General features: G+C 42.0%; 1 protein-coding gene across 3 annotated transcripts in view; it reads right to left on the reverse strand.

Annotated features, from left to right (window-relative positions):
* The window catches only part of FMN1 (formin 1), a 447,836-nt gene that overhangs the window by 397,821 nt on the left and 33,625 nt on the right, over positions 1–16,390 (reverse strand). For all 3 annotated transcript variants that reach the window (XM_066341834.1, XM_066341832.1, XM_066341833.1), the window contains one exon: positions 11,205–13,187. In XM_066341834.1, the coding sequence (XP_066197931.1) occupies positions 11,205–13,056 (1,852 nt within the window). In that variant the 5' untranslated portion in view covers positions 13,057–13,187. The remainder of the gene's footprint in view (positions 1–11,204; positions 13,188–16,390) is intronic.

Below are 16,390 nucleotides of genomic sequence, written 5' to 3' on the forward strand. Positions count from 1 at the left end.
TGACCATGCATAATACAACACGGCTAATCTGTGACCAGCAAAATACATGAAATGGTAAGCTGCCTCTGGTTTCCATTTCAAGTTTGATCACTTGACTACACTTCAGTGACTGCTTTTAACAATAATAACTAAGTCTCCCTTTAAGATTAAAACTGGTTTCTTCTAGTAAAATTGATTATGTTGTAAAATTATTCCAATTAAAGGAACAGTTTCTTTGTTCACACACACACAAAAAATTTGGCTTTGAGAACCCATGTTCTATTTCATTTAATCCTATCCTCTGAGTGTGTTCAGATTCCTAAACCTATGCAGAGATAAATACTTTTAAGGTTGGTTTAAAAATAAGGCATTATCTGCCAAAATAATATGATAGTACTCACATAATATGGTATGAATCCAATTAATCTAATTTCATTCTGTTTAACATAGGATAAGTGGGGAAAATTTGTCCCTGTTACCAGTCTGCCTGCAGACCAAGTGTTCTTTTTTTTTTTTTTTTTTGTATTTTTCTGAAGCTGGAAATGGGGAGAGACAGTCAGACAGACTCCCGCATGCGCCTGACTGGGATCCACCCGGCACACCCACCAGGGGGCGATGCTCTGCCCCTCCGGGGCGTCGCTCTGCCGCAACCAGAGCCACTCTAGCGCCTGAGGCAGAGGCCAAGGAGCCATCCCCAGCGCCCGGGCCATCTTTGCTCCAATGGAGCCCTGGCTGCAGGAGGGGAAGAGAGAGACAGAGAGGAAGGAGGGAGGGGGGTGGAGAAGCAAATGGGCACTTCTCCTATGTGCCCTGGCCAGGAATCGAACCCGGATCCCCCGCACGCCAGGTCGATGCTCTACTGCTGAGCCAACCAGCCAGGGCCAAGTGTTCTTATCATTCATCCACCCACTTACACATTCGTTAATGAAGCATTCATTGAATACGTGTCATTGTCAGCTACTGACCCTGACTCCTGGTAGATAATGATGAACATGACACTGTTGCTAACTTTGAGTGGGGCTTTTTGAAAAACAAGAATAAGAAAACATCAGTTTTAACTTAGATATATTTGACCACCAGCAGAAACAGGTGCCAAATGAAGACGAGACAGCAAGAGCATGGTAGGGGCAAAGCCACTTCTCGCTGCTGCACCACAAGCCAGCTGAAGGAATTTCCAACCATTCTGTTTCCTCCTAGGGCAATCTGTCACTCACAGTCACTGCCTTGTCACTTATAAATTGGAGGGCAATTTTTAAAGTCAACAACCAAAATCTTTAATTAAATCAATACATATTGACTACCTTGTGACATGCTATTCAAGGAACTGCAAACCATCCATTCTAAGATAGAGTCCTACATTCAAAACCTTGATGGAAATTGAAGACAGAAACACAAAACAATGAGAGATATTATAAAATATATATATTCATAATAAGATGCAAATAATGGAGGTCCAAAACCTATTGTCTTCACCAAGAAATATGATGTAGATATCAGGAAGGGACAAAATTACTATTAGATGAAGAAACTGAAAGAGTGCAACTGATGGAGACTTATTGGGGGAGGGGTGAACACATAATACAGTGCGCAGAGACTTGCTGTGGAATTGTGCTCCTGAAACTGGTGTAATTTAGTGAACCAGTGCCACCTCAGTAAATTCAACAAAACGGCCAAAAAACAACAAAAAAAGAAAAAGTGTTGTAGGAGGTAGATGTGACTTCATGTGGCTCAGAGATAACAGGTAGGAAGAGGGGGGACTTTAGTTTTTCTCACGGTATATCATCCTTTAACTTATGATTTCATAATGGAATGACATTAGTATTATAAATGCAATTATAATTTCTTTTTACTTTACAAGATAAAACTCTCCCACTTAAATTCAGAATCTATTGAGTGAGCCAGTTTTATTTATTTATTTTTTATTTATTTATTTTTTTTGTATTTTTCTGAAGCTGGAAACAGGGAGAGACAGTCAGACAGGCTCCCGCATGTGCCTGACCGGGATCCACCCGGCACGCCCACCAGGGGCGAAGCTCTGCCCACCAGGGGGCGATGCTCTGCCCCTCCGGGGCATCGCTCTGCCACGACCAGAGCCACTCTAGCGCCTGGGGCAGTGGCCAAGGAGCCATCCCCAGCGCCCGGGCCATCTTTGCTCCAATGGAGCCTCGCTGCGGAAGGGGAAGAGAGAGACAGAGAGGAAGGAGGAGGGGGGTGGAGAAGCAAATGGGCGCTTCTCCTATGTGCCCTGGCCGGGAATTGAACCTGGGTCCCCCACATGCCAGGCCGATGCTCTACCACTGAGCCAACCAGCCAGGGCCTGAGTGAGCCAGTTTTAAAGTAGACCCTGTGAAGAGTGCATCGGAGGTATCATATAAGATCGCTCCCAGCAAGGTTTTTTACAAATTAGGTGGACAATCAAAATTAACCTACAGAAAACTATAAGAGACCAAATGTGCTATATAAGGGACTTAAAAACAGAAGTAAATATAACTGCTTTAACTGAAAGCAAATCAAGAAATCTACATAGAATGACCTGTTATGAGCTATTATTTGTAGCATTATGAAAAACACCAAAAATAGTAAATTATTAAAATCCATTCTGGCCCTCTGAGTTAACAATGGTCTTTAATTATAATAAAGCTAATATCTTCTAATGTTTTTTGAAGTATTTTCATTAACATTAGGTTACATGATTCTCAAAAGAACCCTATGAATTTGATATTTTTTTCCAGCAAATGCAGTCAGGAGAGTAGCAAGCAACACGGTGCAAAATTGCAATTTCTGTGGCTCTGCCAATGTTGGTGCTGCCCTCCCCTACACAGTTTTCCCCAGTCCTTCTAGGAATAGAATGCTCAACGATGAAAACCTCCCCATCATCACAGCTGCTCTCGCCTCTTTTGACTGTTTAACATGCTTCCTGATGCTGTTATAATTGTCACCAGGACTGTGCAGCTAAGGTGCCAGATGGTTTCAAAGGCACTGTCACCCACCTCTCCACTTGTCCACTTCTGCTTACTTGGGGGCAAAGGCTGGTTCATTCCACCAGATTCCCAGTCACACTGCTTCAACAGCACCTCGAGTAGGGACTCATCATCCACAGTTCCTTACACTGTTATGTAGACCCTCTCTTCAATATCTTCAGGAAATTTTAGTAAAATTACTCTTTAACTTTTCACGTTGCTTTTTTCATTGAAGGCTTCTCTCCCTACCACCCAAGCATGAGCCATGAGAGCAGGGCCAGCAGAAAACTGGAGGATGTATGTCAAGGCTATTTTCAGTGCTGGTCCCCTCCCACGTGTCTCAAATCCTGCTTTCCTTAGGATGAGTTCTGCCCTGTGACAATCCTCTGAGCACTCAAGCAAAAAGCTCTTGACAAGTCTAACCATCTGATTATCCAGACGTGCCGAGACCCATGTCTGAACCCTAGGGAGACGACGTTTAGGCTCAAGCCACATATGTTATTTACTCTCCGCAATTCCTCTGGGTTGACCTAGAAACCAACGACTTTAATCAGTCACAGGATTATTTTGGTGCTCTCCTCCCAAACACAAAACTTAGTCAAAATTTTAACTTACTCTTAAATTAAAACAAATGAAGAAACCTATATCATACATTTTAGGAAAGATGAGTGAAACCTCGATGATCCAATTTACTGCCTTATTGTGAATGAAACTGTACCACATGAAGCACAAAAACCTGCATCTCAGTGTCTGAAGCACTCAATCCTTGTGAGGCAGGAAGTTAGGCCTGTTCTCTCAGGCTCCTCCTCCTCAGTTATGCCCTCCAGGGTCCCACCAGGTTTCCACGGTTGCGGGCCTGCTGCCCTTGTTCCCTCCTGGGCTCTGTTACTCCGTCACTCTGCTGCCCCTGGGTGGCTAATAACCTTTTCCAGACCAGCGCAGCTGGGGCTCCGCTCTCCCTCTGGTCCGAAAGGAAGGTTCTGCTTCTCTAAAACAGCTCTTCCATTTGCAGAACTATTGGGCTTCTGGTGACAAAGTTGTTTCCTCTGTTCATGCCAAGACCCCTTCTCCTAGACCAGGGCCCTCCCAGGAGTTTGAGAAAATTATCTGTACACAGACTTGGGTACAAGCTTGTTCTCTCACAATACTTCCCTTTCCACAGTCCAGTGTTCCTCTCTAGTATTCAATTCCTTCAAAGACCCCATGGGTCCCTCTAACTCCTATGCACATCTTAATCTCAATCTGATTTACTTTCAAATGCTGTCCTATAAGGCCCCAGGCCACAGAGAAGGCCTTAGGTTCCAGGTACAGGAGCAATCCATGACTGTGGAAAATCTGCCAGGACTTCTGTGAGAGTGAAGAAACTCTGGGACATGACATGGCAGGCAGCTGAGCTACCAGGGCACACAAAGGGACTCTGGGGGATGGTATGGCCTAATCTCACAACTCAGAGACCACAACAATGAGTTAAACAGCATGGGGTGACTCCCATTTGAGAGCTATCTGACAGAAGTTATGACTCTTGTAAGTGACCAGAAAGTGAAGTAATTAGTCAGTAAGGGTCATTTATGTGATAGAAACTATCGAGAGGAAGAAAGTAGGCCCAGAGTTAGTAACTACTGCTTTCAAAAAGTAGACCTCCCAGAAGAGCCCAGGAAGAATAAAACAAGACATACACCTTCAATATTCAGTATTTGCTTTATCAATTTGATAAAATGCTTGTAACCCAATCATAATCTTCAAAGTTTGTCTTTTTTTATGCCCCAACCAATAATGCTATGAGGCAAAATAGTTGGATCACGTGAAAAGACAAAGTAGGGTAAAAGTAGGTTTATAGTTGTTCATGTGGAAAATAATATATATAATGGTTAAAAATAACAATACAAGAATAAACTGTGTTTCATATTTTCACAACTATAAACCTACTTTTGCCCTACCCAGTACATATGCAATAAATAGTTCTTCAAAATTTAATCTTTATTTATTTTTAAAATGGTCTTCTCTTTTGGATTTTTCAGTGGCTATTACTTTTCTTTCTTTCTTTCTTTTTTATTCTTTCTTTCTCTCTTTTTTTAATTTTTTTTTTTTAGGTGAGAGAGGGGAGACAGAGAGGCAGACTCCCGCATGTGCCCCAATCGGGATCCAACCAGCAACCCCATCTGGGGTTGATGTTCAAGGTCCGAGCTATTTTTAGTGCCTGAGACTATCACACTCCAATGGAACTATCCTCAGTGCCAGGGGAAACCCTTGAACCAACTGAGACACTGGCTGTGGGAGGGAAAAGAGGGAGAGAAGGGGGATAGGAAGGGAAAAAGCAGATGCTCTGACCCAGAATCAAAACCAGGATGTCCATACGCCAGGTGACACTCTATCCACTGAGCTACTGGACAGAGCCAACTGTTTCTTTTAATCACAGTGTTACTTCAGCTATTTCTGTAATTCTTCAGAATTACTCCGGATGAATGTGTTTGGCCTACAACCACAGACTGCCATCCTTGCTTTAAATCTTATATTCTGAACCCAAGAATAAAAAGGAGACAAAAAGAAAACAATTCAATAGAAGATGCTATTGAATTGCACAGATTCATATAATTCAAATGGATATAAACCTGGGAAAAAAATTATTTATGTAAAGTTGGTTTGGGATTTTAAAACATCAGGTCTTGATCATGGTCCTGACCATATTCTTTTGAAAAATAAAATCTGAATGACAGAAACACTTTATTTTATACAAAAACTGACCTCAAAATACAAATTGGTCATTGGTAGAAAATCTATTTCATATTTCATATGCAACTTAGTTTTTCTTAATTTGATTTAATTGGAAAAGATATTTTTAAATTCTTTTTGTGCTTTTCATAAAAATCAACTAAACATGATGTGTTATCAATTACTGATAAATGTAAGAGGTTTGTATTTAAAACCAGGTACATTTTTTCTGAATTCACAGACTAAAAATTGTATCACAAGATCTTCCAATTCTTTTACTTCCTCTTCTTTTGAACTCTGAACAATAAGACATTTGATTTAATTAAATCAAGAGGTAGAAAGGTCACATGGCAAAGAAACGAAAACAGTGCAATGATTATTTATTGCCAAGTCAACCAGTGCTCTATAGCGAAACATATACCACACATACACACACATCCGTCTTCACCTTGTTGCTCATTTAAAATACCATTCTATCTTTCCACACTTACTGGTCCTCATGGCTCAACCTATCTGCATCATCTTGTCTCCCCGCTTGTCTCCAGATCCACTCTCCACCCTTCTCCACATGGTCCTGGCTCCAGAAAGCTGACCTTATAGATCACACCTACCAACTCCCTGACACTTTGCCTTTTGGTTGGTTCACTGAGGAGGTTTCCAGGCAGAAGAGCAAAGAAGAGTGAGGCCACGATATTTATTCCTACAGCTTCTTCCCTGCACTGTTCTGCCACTCAGTCCTCTCCATTAAGCTTCCCTGTCTGGGGTTCAGCTGACCTCTGTGTCCCGTGTTCCCTTAGGCTTGGGGGTGTTGGTTACTGTTAGGACCCTGTCTAACCCACGGGCCTTTCTGAATTGCCTTCCCCTCTTGATTTCTGGATTATGTTCTGTTCTCTCCCCACCCGACCCTCCTGACTAGTCCTTTTTGGGCAATGCTTCCACAGCTCTCAACCAACCGGAATTTTCCATTGTAACCATGTTGTAGTCCCAATGCTGAGCTTTTGCCTCAGTAAAGGACTTGGGGAAAATACAGAAAAGTGTGGTTTTTAGCTAGAATTCTATTATACATATACCCACTCTAGGTATATATATTTTTTCTTTAAAAAATAGTTAAAATCCCTCTTTGGAAATCATAAGTAACCCATTCAGTACAACCAGTGAAATAATGTAAATATAAATTTGTTAAAAGTCAGCGCTCTTCCCCAGCGCTTCTGGAGCCTTCCCCTTCACCTCATTCCCCACCTTCACCCTGCCTTGGCCGGAAATAAAGAATGTGAACAGCCTGGCCAGTCTTTTCCTATACCTGCCTCCATGATATGCAAATCCATCCAACATATATACTAATACTTGGAGAAGGGTGAGGCTGAGAGCATGCTGTACATTACTTTGCAATTTGCTAGATTTAGATCTAGTTCACTATCTTGAATAGCCTCATAATATTACAGTGTATAAATATACTATAATTTATTTGGTCATGTCTCTACTGATGGACAGTCCAAATTTTTCCAGCTGTTTTTGGCACTATAAACAATGCCGCAATAAATACCCTTACGCATATATTCTTGCTAAAGCATCTTTATGTACGCTAAATTCTTAAAAGTACGCTTGCTAGGTCAAAGATACAAATAGTTTCAATTACCAGCCCCTTATTTTCTTAAAAGTATATAGCAATGTATTTCCTGTCAATTTAATTCTTATATTAGTTTTATATGGGTATAAAATGGAAAATGCAATTTTTGAATATTATTTTCTTTTTTAACATTAATTACAGATAATTTTCTGTGTACTTCCTGCCAGATCTTCCTACATACTTTCTATAGTAATCTTAAATGGCTGCACATGTCCATTAATGTTATAAGATTTTATTTAAAATGTCTAAGATTTTATTAGAATTGTATCAAACCTCAATATTAATGTAGGAAGAAATTACATCTACTCTGCATAATATATGTCCAGAGAGGAATCAAAGTTTTGACAGTAGCATTAGATATAATAAAATCTATTATAAGTATGTCTCTCAACTGTCAATCAGTGGACATTAACGCCATCTTTTCACGGGCACAAGGGTTGGTCAAATGATTCACCATATCCAGAACTACGCCTGAGGCCCATGCTTCCCTCACCAGCTCACTGACTTCAAGCAAAGGAAAAGATCACAAGATGGCTGAGGAGCACACTAAAACACTGGGCATTTTCCTGAGGATGGTGAGCCTGGCATGGAAAGGGTCTATTGAAGATCGAAGGTAAAAGAAACCATCAAAAAAGAAAGGAATTCCAGCCCCAAAGCCACTGCTATGCAGGCTTGCACAACTAGAGTCCCTCAGGGCTTGAATATACCACATTCCACAAAGGCTTGGGAACAAACCTTCTATAGCAGTTTCTATCTATCCCCAGATAAAAGACTATAAAATCAACTCCAAGGTGGGGACAGGGAAGGACAATGAGAAGACAAATCTAGCTGCTAGTCATCGTTAGTATACTCTCTATTTGGTCATATCACCATCCGACAAGAAATTCCTGTGTGTACCCCTTGGAATGAGCAGTTAGGAAAATTACAAAGCCAGCAGGACGTGGACCAGTAGCTTCTGTGACACCTTTATGCTGTTTCCTGTGTGGATGGTAGTGTTGGCTTTAACAACTTGGTCCTGTGAGGAGGAAAATCAGATTTCATTCTTTCCAGGGAATTACTACTTGTCCATAACACTTACGAATTCTCCAACTGGAAAATAATTTGATTATTTTTGCCAGACTTAATCTCTTACTTGGGAAGTTAATGGGAGCTTTTAATAGTGTTAATCACATCACTTCAATAGAATACCTACATGTTATTTCCACAGGAAATAAATGTTCACAGACCATAAACCCCACCTAGTTATAGCCAAATTGGGAGAAAGAGGGGAGCTGGATTCAGGGAAAGGGCCACAGCACAGTGATAGCAAATGCATTACAGACCCCTCCTCTGGATGGCAGGGACTGTCCAAGGCCTCTGCTTGGATGAAGTAGGAGGAGAAATACAGGGAAAGTCAAAGGCAACTGGAAGCACGAAACGTCTCCCTGTAGGGATCTACCATCTGCAGGAAGTCACTGAAGGATCCAGAATATGAAGGAGATTCCTGACTACAGAAAGGGGGGAATTGAAGGGAGGAAAGGGGGCAAGAACACAAGATATAAATCAAAGAGACTATCTGGAGAACTCCCTCCCTTACTGGTTTTCAAAGGAGAACCAAGATAAGAGATAATGTTTGGATGTCCTGGGGGAAGGTAGCGGAAGGGATGTTATCCATGCCAGAAAAAATGGTTACTCCACACTCCTGGTCGCCTTTCCCTTTCCAACGCCTTTGATAAAGTTAGAAACACAAGGGTTTTCTTGACACGGAATCCCTGTGAGTCTAATAACTATCTCCTGAAAGGGCTACTGACAGTCCCACTGGAAGACCTGGGACCAGAGTAAAGGGAATGATTCTGAGCAATTGTATGGAAAGCCAAGGGAAACAGGAGTCATCCTCTGACCTTGCCCCTGGGAGGGCTCATGGTCAGTCACCTGGAAGCTGAATGTCTTCTGGGTGCTTGCCTTGACCCAGATACCACAAAGTTTTTGTTGTTGTTCTTTTACAGAGACAAAGAGAGAGAGTCAGAGAGAGGGATAGATAGGGACAGACAGACAGGAATGGAGAGAGATGAGAAGCATTAATCATTAGTTTTTCATTGCGCATTGCGACATCTTAGTTGTTCATTGATTGCTTCCTCACATGTGCCTTGACCACGGGCCTTCAGCAAACCAAGTAATCCCTTGCTTGAGCCAGTGACCTTGGGTCCAAGCTGGTGAGCTTTGCTCAAACCAGATGAGCCCGTGCTCAAGCTGGCGACCTTGGGGTTTCAAACCTGGGTCCTCCGCATCCCAGTCTGACGCTCTATCCATGTGCCACCACCTACCTGGTCGGGCGATACCACAAAGTTTTTATAACATTTTTTATATAGAAAAAGGACAATAAAATTAAAAAGATCACTCTAAATCAGGGGGTTGGGGGGTTTCCTGAAGCTCAGTGTATTTGCTGCACAGTTTCTGGATGAGGGGCACTCAGAAGCCTGGAAGTTGGTGTGATGTCTAAAAAGACCCTCCAGAGTGAAGGTAGCCGTTCCACACCCAGATTTCCAGAAGTCTCTCACTAATAGTTGTAGGGAGCGTCCTTTCCAAGTATTTCAAAGTATCCACAGGAAGAAAGAATTTTCGTCACTAGGGTTTAAGGATATAGGGTATAAAATCTACAGTTCTATGACTTTCTTGGTGATGTAAATTAGTTATATTATGAAAGAAGTAAGTCTTATCAAACTAAGATTAAGATATTACAGAAACAAGATGAAACCATTTACCACATTTTTAAAAAGAGTCACCCCCTGGACCAATGATGTAGAGAAATGTATAAAATGTCAAGAATTCAAAACGGACAAAAAGCTGTTGAAGTTTTTTCTTTCCTAGATAAGTATTTTTATCTCAAAAGTTGCCATGATGTTTGCTTTAACCTTTAAGAGACCATATATCATATTACACATGATTCCCCAGACAAAGCATTGACCATATGCTGTTGTAGGACTGACTGTTGAGAAAGACCCTATTACCCACACAATAGCATACCAACCCTGAGCATCTGGCCACACTGGCCTGGAAAGTGTAATGGATAAAGAAGTGGCATTTCTTATACACTGTCTTTTTTGGTCTATTTGAACCTACTTACAGAACCCTCCAGATTATGTTCAAGTAAAGTTTTAAATCACACTAAGCACACAAGCTGGATTTCTCTTTAGTACCTTTTGCATAAAAAATGATGCTACACTAGTAGCAGTAGTCTCTCATAAATAAGTTATAACTTCAGAGCAAATAGTACTTGGTGCTCCTTTAGGAAATCAAAAAACAGTAAAAAAAAAATCTGCACCAAGTCTCTCCAAATTAGACTGAATTCATCTCTCCTCTGGCAAAAAACAAACAAACAAGTTGTTGTTTTTTGTCATAAAATAGTGATGTTATAAAGTTGATTACTAAAAAACAATAATGAATAAAAACCTCTAACAAGAGAAAGATTCCAGGACACAGTATGTTTTTGTCTTCTGCTTAGAGGACCCCAGCAAACTCAAGGGACTCCAGCAGCACGAACAGCAAAATTAAGGTTGAGGGGACAATTACCCAGTGTTTGCATCAAAGGCAGCAACAAGTTGCTACTTCTCTCTGCCGGCTTCTTCCTGTTTCCTTTGGGAGTCCTGTGTTAAGCAAACATGGAGGCAGCCATAATGTATGCCCACCAAAAGTTAAATTAAATGAAATTAAAAAGACATTCACAAAGTATCACTTCTGGAAGCAACTACAGCCCGAACTCCATAAATCAATACCATCCTCACAATCTCAACACTCCCCTACACCACTCCCAGTTTCCCTGCTACAGGGAGAACTGACTGACAGGCCCAGGGATTTTTGGTTCATTGTTAATCAACCAGTCTCTGAATAGCATAAGCAGTGTGTGAATCGCCCAAAAATACAGATATAAAGCATCTTAAACAGGGACTAACCTGGCGGTGACTGGTGCTGAGAATGGGCTGTGATCTTCCGGGGCCCCAAGCTCTTCTCCACAGGTTCCCCAGGCACCAACCGAGGTTGGTCCGCTCTGAGGAAGGCCGAGCTGGCTCCCTGGGTCTCCGTGACCTTTGCAGAGGATGATGGATCCAAGGTGTCAGTGGAGGTGGACCCAGAGAGGGCACTGCTCTTTCCACCAGGAGAGTCATCAAGAGCGGCTTCCCTGTCACCAGGCAGCCGGAGCAGCCTGTGATGTTGCTGCAGGCTGGGGAGCCTTGGACATAGAGGCGAGGGAACAGGTGACATCCGTGGGTGTATGCCAGACTGAGAGAATGAATTATTAAACACCATGCCTGGAGCTGCCAGTGCTGGGGGGGACGGCCTCTTCTCATCACCTCCGCCCTGTGAGGAGTCAGGGCCACCACTGCGGGGCGGATCCAGAAACGAGGTTTTGTGGCCACTGGGGGATGGCCCAGCTCTCCTCTTGCTTTTAGTGTCCGGGAGGGTGTGGGTGGCTGCTGTGCTGATGGGGGAGCCCAGCCTCTTCCCCTCAGTGGCTTCAGCTAACTTCTCACTCTCTATCACCTTCAGGAGGACCTTGTTCACAGCCCCCTTGGTGCCGGCTGGAGGACGTTCCCTGGCCAATGGCCGCAGTGACCCATCCCCTCGCTGCTTCTCGCCCTGCTGCTTGGAAGCACGAGCCCCGGCCTTGGCTCCCGGGAGGGTGAGCAAGTTGGCGCTGGATATGAACTCAGCCTCGGCTGCTGGACAAACAGCCATCCTTCCTTCACCCTCAGGGTGCGTTTTCACTACTCTCTGCACCTGAGCAGACAGATCCTGGACTTTGGCCATCACTTTGGAAACTGGTTTCTTCCTGCGAGTCCACTCAGAGGACTTCACCCTCCAGCCCCTCTCTGCATGGGGATGCTTCTCAGGGTCCTTGCGACTTCCAGAGAAATCTGTTTGTTGACTGACCAGCCTGGAAGGTCCCCTCGGTAGCCCCACAGCTCCACCATCCCCTGGTTCTGGGGAGCTGCAGTCACAGGGCAACCTCCCTCTTCCAAGCTCAGTGTCCTCAGAAGTCATCCTGGAGCTCCCAAAGCCAGGGTCTGGGTCCAAAGTCCTAGGGATCTCTGGGGGGCAGCTTTCTCTCCTCTGCAGGGAGGAGGTAAGTGGTTTACTTGGGACCAAGTTGCCTCTCTCCTCTAGAAGCCAAAGATTAGGTCTCACTCGACTAAGGGGAAGGGAGTTGCTGGAACAGATGTGGTCCCTCCCGCTCTCAGGAGCCGACTCCTGGTCCCCATGCCCTTTTCTTCTTGTCCTCTTCTGTGGGAGTGCCTCCACGCTCTCTCTCCTTCCACCAGACCTCCGAGGCTTTCTGTTCCCACGGGCACTCCTCTTGTTGAGACAGCCCACGAGGGGCTCCGCCTGCCAGTTGCCAGCACTCTGGAAGCAGTCATCCTCGGGGGCCAGGCTCACGGACAGCTCTGGCAGCTTCCCCTCCTGGTTCCCCATCGCGATTCCTAGGATGTGGTCTGAACTTAGAAGATTGGCCAGCAGTCTCTCCCTCTCTGCCGTGAGTTTGTACAGCTCAGTTAGAATGTCTTTCGTGGGAGTCTGCTTGAAAAATATGTCTCCTGGATGTTCATTCGGCTGCAGGCTAAGGCTGATGATGTCTGACCCCTCCCTGACTTGGTAGCAGTTATGAAACCCTTTACTGGATCTGTCTAGAGTTACGGTGCCCTTGTATGAAAATCCTCTGACTTCTCCCATTGGAAGATAGAAGCTGATGTAGCAGAGTTCGGTAATGGGCTTACGCAATTGGAGGGTGCAGTGAGTGCCTTCCATTATGCCTACCTAATTATTCATGCCTCAGAGATGCTGGTCTGTGGTCAGGCTTCCTGGGCTCCGGTGCTGGGGCATGTGATGGTGGCTACGCAGAGAAAGCAGCTGACAGTCATCTCCAGCAGTGAGACTGCCTGAGGAACAGGGAAGAAAGTAGCTTGTCTAACAGAGTGGATAAATCACACGCCAATATAAATCAAAGCATCACCATGGCTCAGCCTTCCTCTCTGGCTGACTTAGTCCAACTCAAGGCATCAGCCAGGACACTGACTGCTACCTCTTCCCCACTCCCACCCCTCCCTTGACCAGCAGAGCTTCTTTAGAGCTGAGAGATGGGAGAGTGCACTAATTTTAGCCTCGAGACAAAGCGGGAATTCACTGTATACCCTAGAGAAGGCCTCTCAACTTCTTTAGGCTTCAGTTTATGTTCTTCTCTAAAACAGAACTAACATAGCTCCAAGAAATCCTGAGGTAAGGAGACTTTGAGAACCTCAGAAAACATACCATTTTAATAACTTGTGTTTGAAATATCACTTTGCAAAAACAAGTCAAGCCTTTTATGCTCCAAATAGCACCTTCAGTTGGTTGGAGCATTAACCCTGCTACACAAAGGTTGCATGTTTGATTCCCAGTCAGGGCCCATATAAAAATCAACCAATGAATGCATAAGTAAGTAGAACAACAAATCAATGTTTCTCTCTCTCCCTCTCTCTCTCTCTCTCTCTCTCTCTCTCTCTTCCTCTCTCTCTAAAATGATTTTTAAAGCTCTTTCTAAGATTTAACATTATCTATTTAATTTAAAATAGAGTAGAGGAAAGGTATTCAGTCACAAATTTGGAGTCTCTTCTGAAAACAACATATATTTTGCCAAAAAAATTTAAGTTAATAATTTAAATAAGTAATTCGGGAGTCTTAAGTTTATTTCATACTTCTTGCCTATTTAAAACCAAATAGAATGTCAAGAAAAAGCAAAAGTCTATAAGCCACTGGTGTATAAATTTTCCAATGTCTTCACCATTGGAGTGGCTGAACCATCATATAAGCAGTAAAGGTGAATGCGCCTTCCTAGAATTTGAGGTATCCAAGGAATATCTCTGTGTCTAACATCTCTACATACAAGCATGGAGCTTAGAATTCTATATTACAACACTTCATTTCTTTAATTAAGGCATTGCTCAATTTTCAAGATTTCCATGCTTAAAAGAAACACCCCTAGAAAGAGAAACACAATAATCATTTACTAACCACTGATATCTTCAGTAAATAATTTTTCTCAGATCTTTTCTAACTGATTTGAAAGAGTAAAAGCTATAATAAAAGTACATTTTAAGAGGAGGAAGAGACAAAAGAGGAAGAGTTCTATAACAGAAATTTTTTGAAGAAGACTATGATAAAGAAAAATGATAAAATGAAGGTTAAAAATAAATGCAGACATCTGGTCAACCCATAAGTGCAGGGGGAGGGGGGAGCTCAGAGCACTCACAGGAAAAAAAGTAGAATAACATTTTTAAAGTGCCAAAAGAAAAGACCTGTTGAGCCAGAATTTTATATTCAGTAAAATATTCTTAAAGAATAAAAGTTAGACCCTGGCCAAGTAGCTCAGTTGTTTCAAGTATCAACCTTTATATACCGATGTTGTGGGTTAGATATCTGGTCAGGGCACATACACAAATCAACCAATAAATGCATAAATAAATGGAACAATAAATTGATGTTTCTCTCTCTTTCTCTTTCTCTTCCTCTCTCTCCCTCTTTTTTCCTCTCTATCTCTCTCCCTCCTTCTTTCTCTCTCTTCCTTTCACCCTCTCTCTAAAATCAATTACAAAAAGACTAAAGGTAAAATAAAGACATTTTTAGATATAGGAAAAGTAACAGAACTAGTTGTAAGCAGACCTGCTCTCAAAGAATTTCTAAAGGAAGCTCTTCAAACAATTAAAATGATACCAGAAAGAAACTTGAACATCAAGAACAAAGGAACAGCAACAGAAATGGTAACTATCTATAGAATATAATATTATTCCTTTCTTGAGTTCTTTAAAAAATGCTTGCCAGCTTAGCAAAAAATATAATATTGTGTGATGGGGTTGCAATGTATGTACATATTACACAAAAGACTACTATAGCATAAAAGGAAATGGGAAAAGAGACCTATATAGTGGTAAAGCATAATAGTACTTTAATTCTTACTGCACTGTGAAGAGATAGGCATGTATATTGTAATTCCTAGAGCAACCACTAAAAACAAAAAATAAAAAACAAAGACATATCATCAATAATACAAGTGACAGATTCAAATGGAATAAAGAATGTTAAAATACTCAAAAGTAAACAAGAAAGGGTACATTAAGAAAGGAACAACAACAAAAAAGAGGTAACGAGCATGAATAACTAATAAAATGGTAGAGCTTAATTTAATCATCAATAATTATATAAATGGTCTAAACACAATGACTGTCAGAATGCATACAATATGGAGTTAAAGTCAATGGCCTGGATGTAACTACTCAAGGAGAGTATGCTGACCAAGAAAAGGAAAGGCTTCTGAACCTAGTTCTGGGAACACAGCTATTCAAGACATGAATGGTGGGAAAAGACTTTAAACAAGGCTGAGAAAGAAATAGGGAATAAAGGAAGTCCCCATATTTTGTAGCTAAAGAAATTAAGCTTCAATAACCTTACTTCTTATTTTGTTTTTTTATTACAAGTCTGTAAATGTTAGCTCTGAAATCTTTTAATCATTGAACCAAACTGATACCAGAATCCGTTTCTCAGAAGCTAGTGTTAGACTAAATGATAGGACTTCCATAATACAGCAAGCCTTTCTTCCTCCCCTCCTTGATAGTAACAGGAGTGATATCCCCAGTTACAACCTTAAATCCTTAGCTTCAGCTTCATCCATCACCCCTTCTTAAAGACCTACATTTTTCTTGCTACATTTTCATTTGTAGAAGAATAGTATAAAAATAGTGATAGTCACAACCATGGTGTTGTACCATGATAAAGGCCATTTCAACTAGAGATCAAACCACAGGATATCAAAGATAAAGGAGTAACCTTTGGGTTGTAGAACTTAACATCCGGCAGGATACATAGCAGAAACAAGTCCCTATCAACTGTAAAAGAAAAGTGTCTCATTCCTGGAATTAAGAAAAAAATTTTTTTAAATGTTGAAGAGTTGTACGTTGCTTCCAAGAAAAAAATACTCTTCAAAAAGGTCCTGGAAGTCCAAATCCAGGTGCAAATGGGCTTGCTCATACCATGTGTTCATAATTTCTGAGTTTCTAATGATCATATAAGCAAGTAGAGAAGATAACTCCTATTACCTCTCTTTCTAGGC

The sequence above is a fragment of the Saccopteryx leptura genome, chromosome 6 (assembly GCF_036850995.1).
Source record: "Saccopteryx leptura isolate mSacLep1 chromosome 6, mSacLep1_pri_phased_curated, whole genome shotgun sequence".
In the NCBI taxonomy this organism is placed as follows: Eukaryota; Metazoa; Chordata; class Mammalia; order Chiroptera; family Emballonuridae; genus Saccopteryx; species Saccopteryx leptura.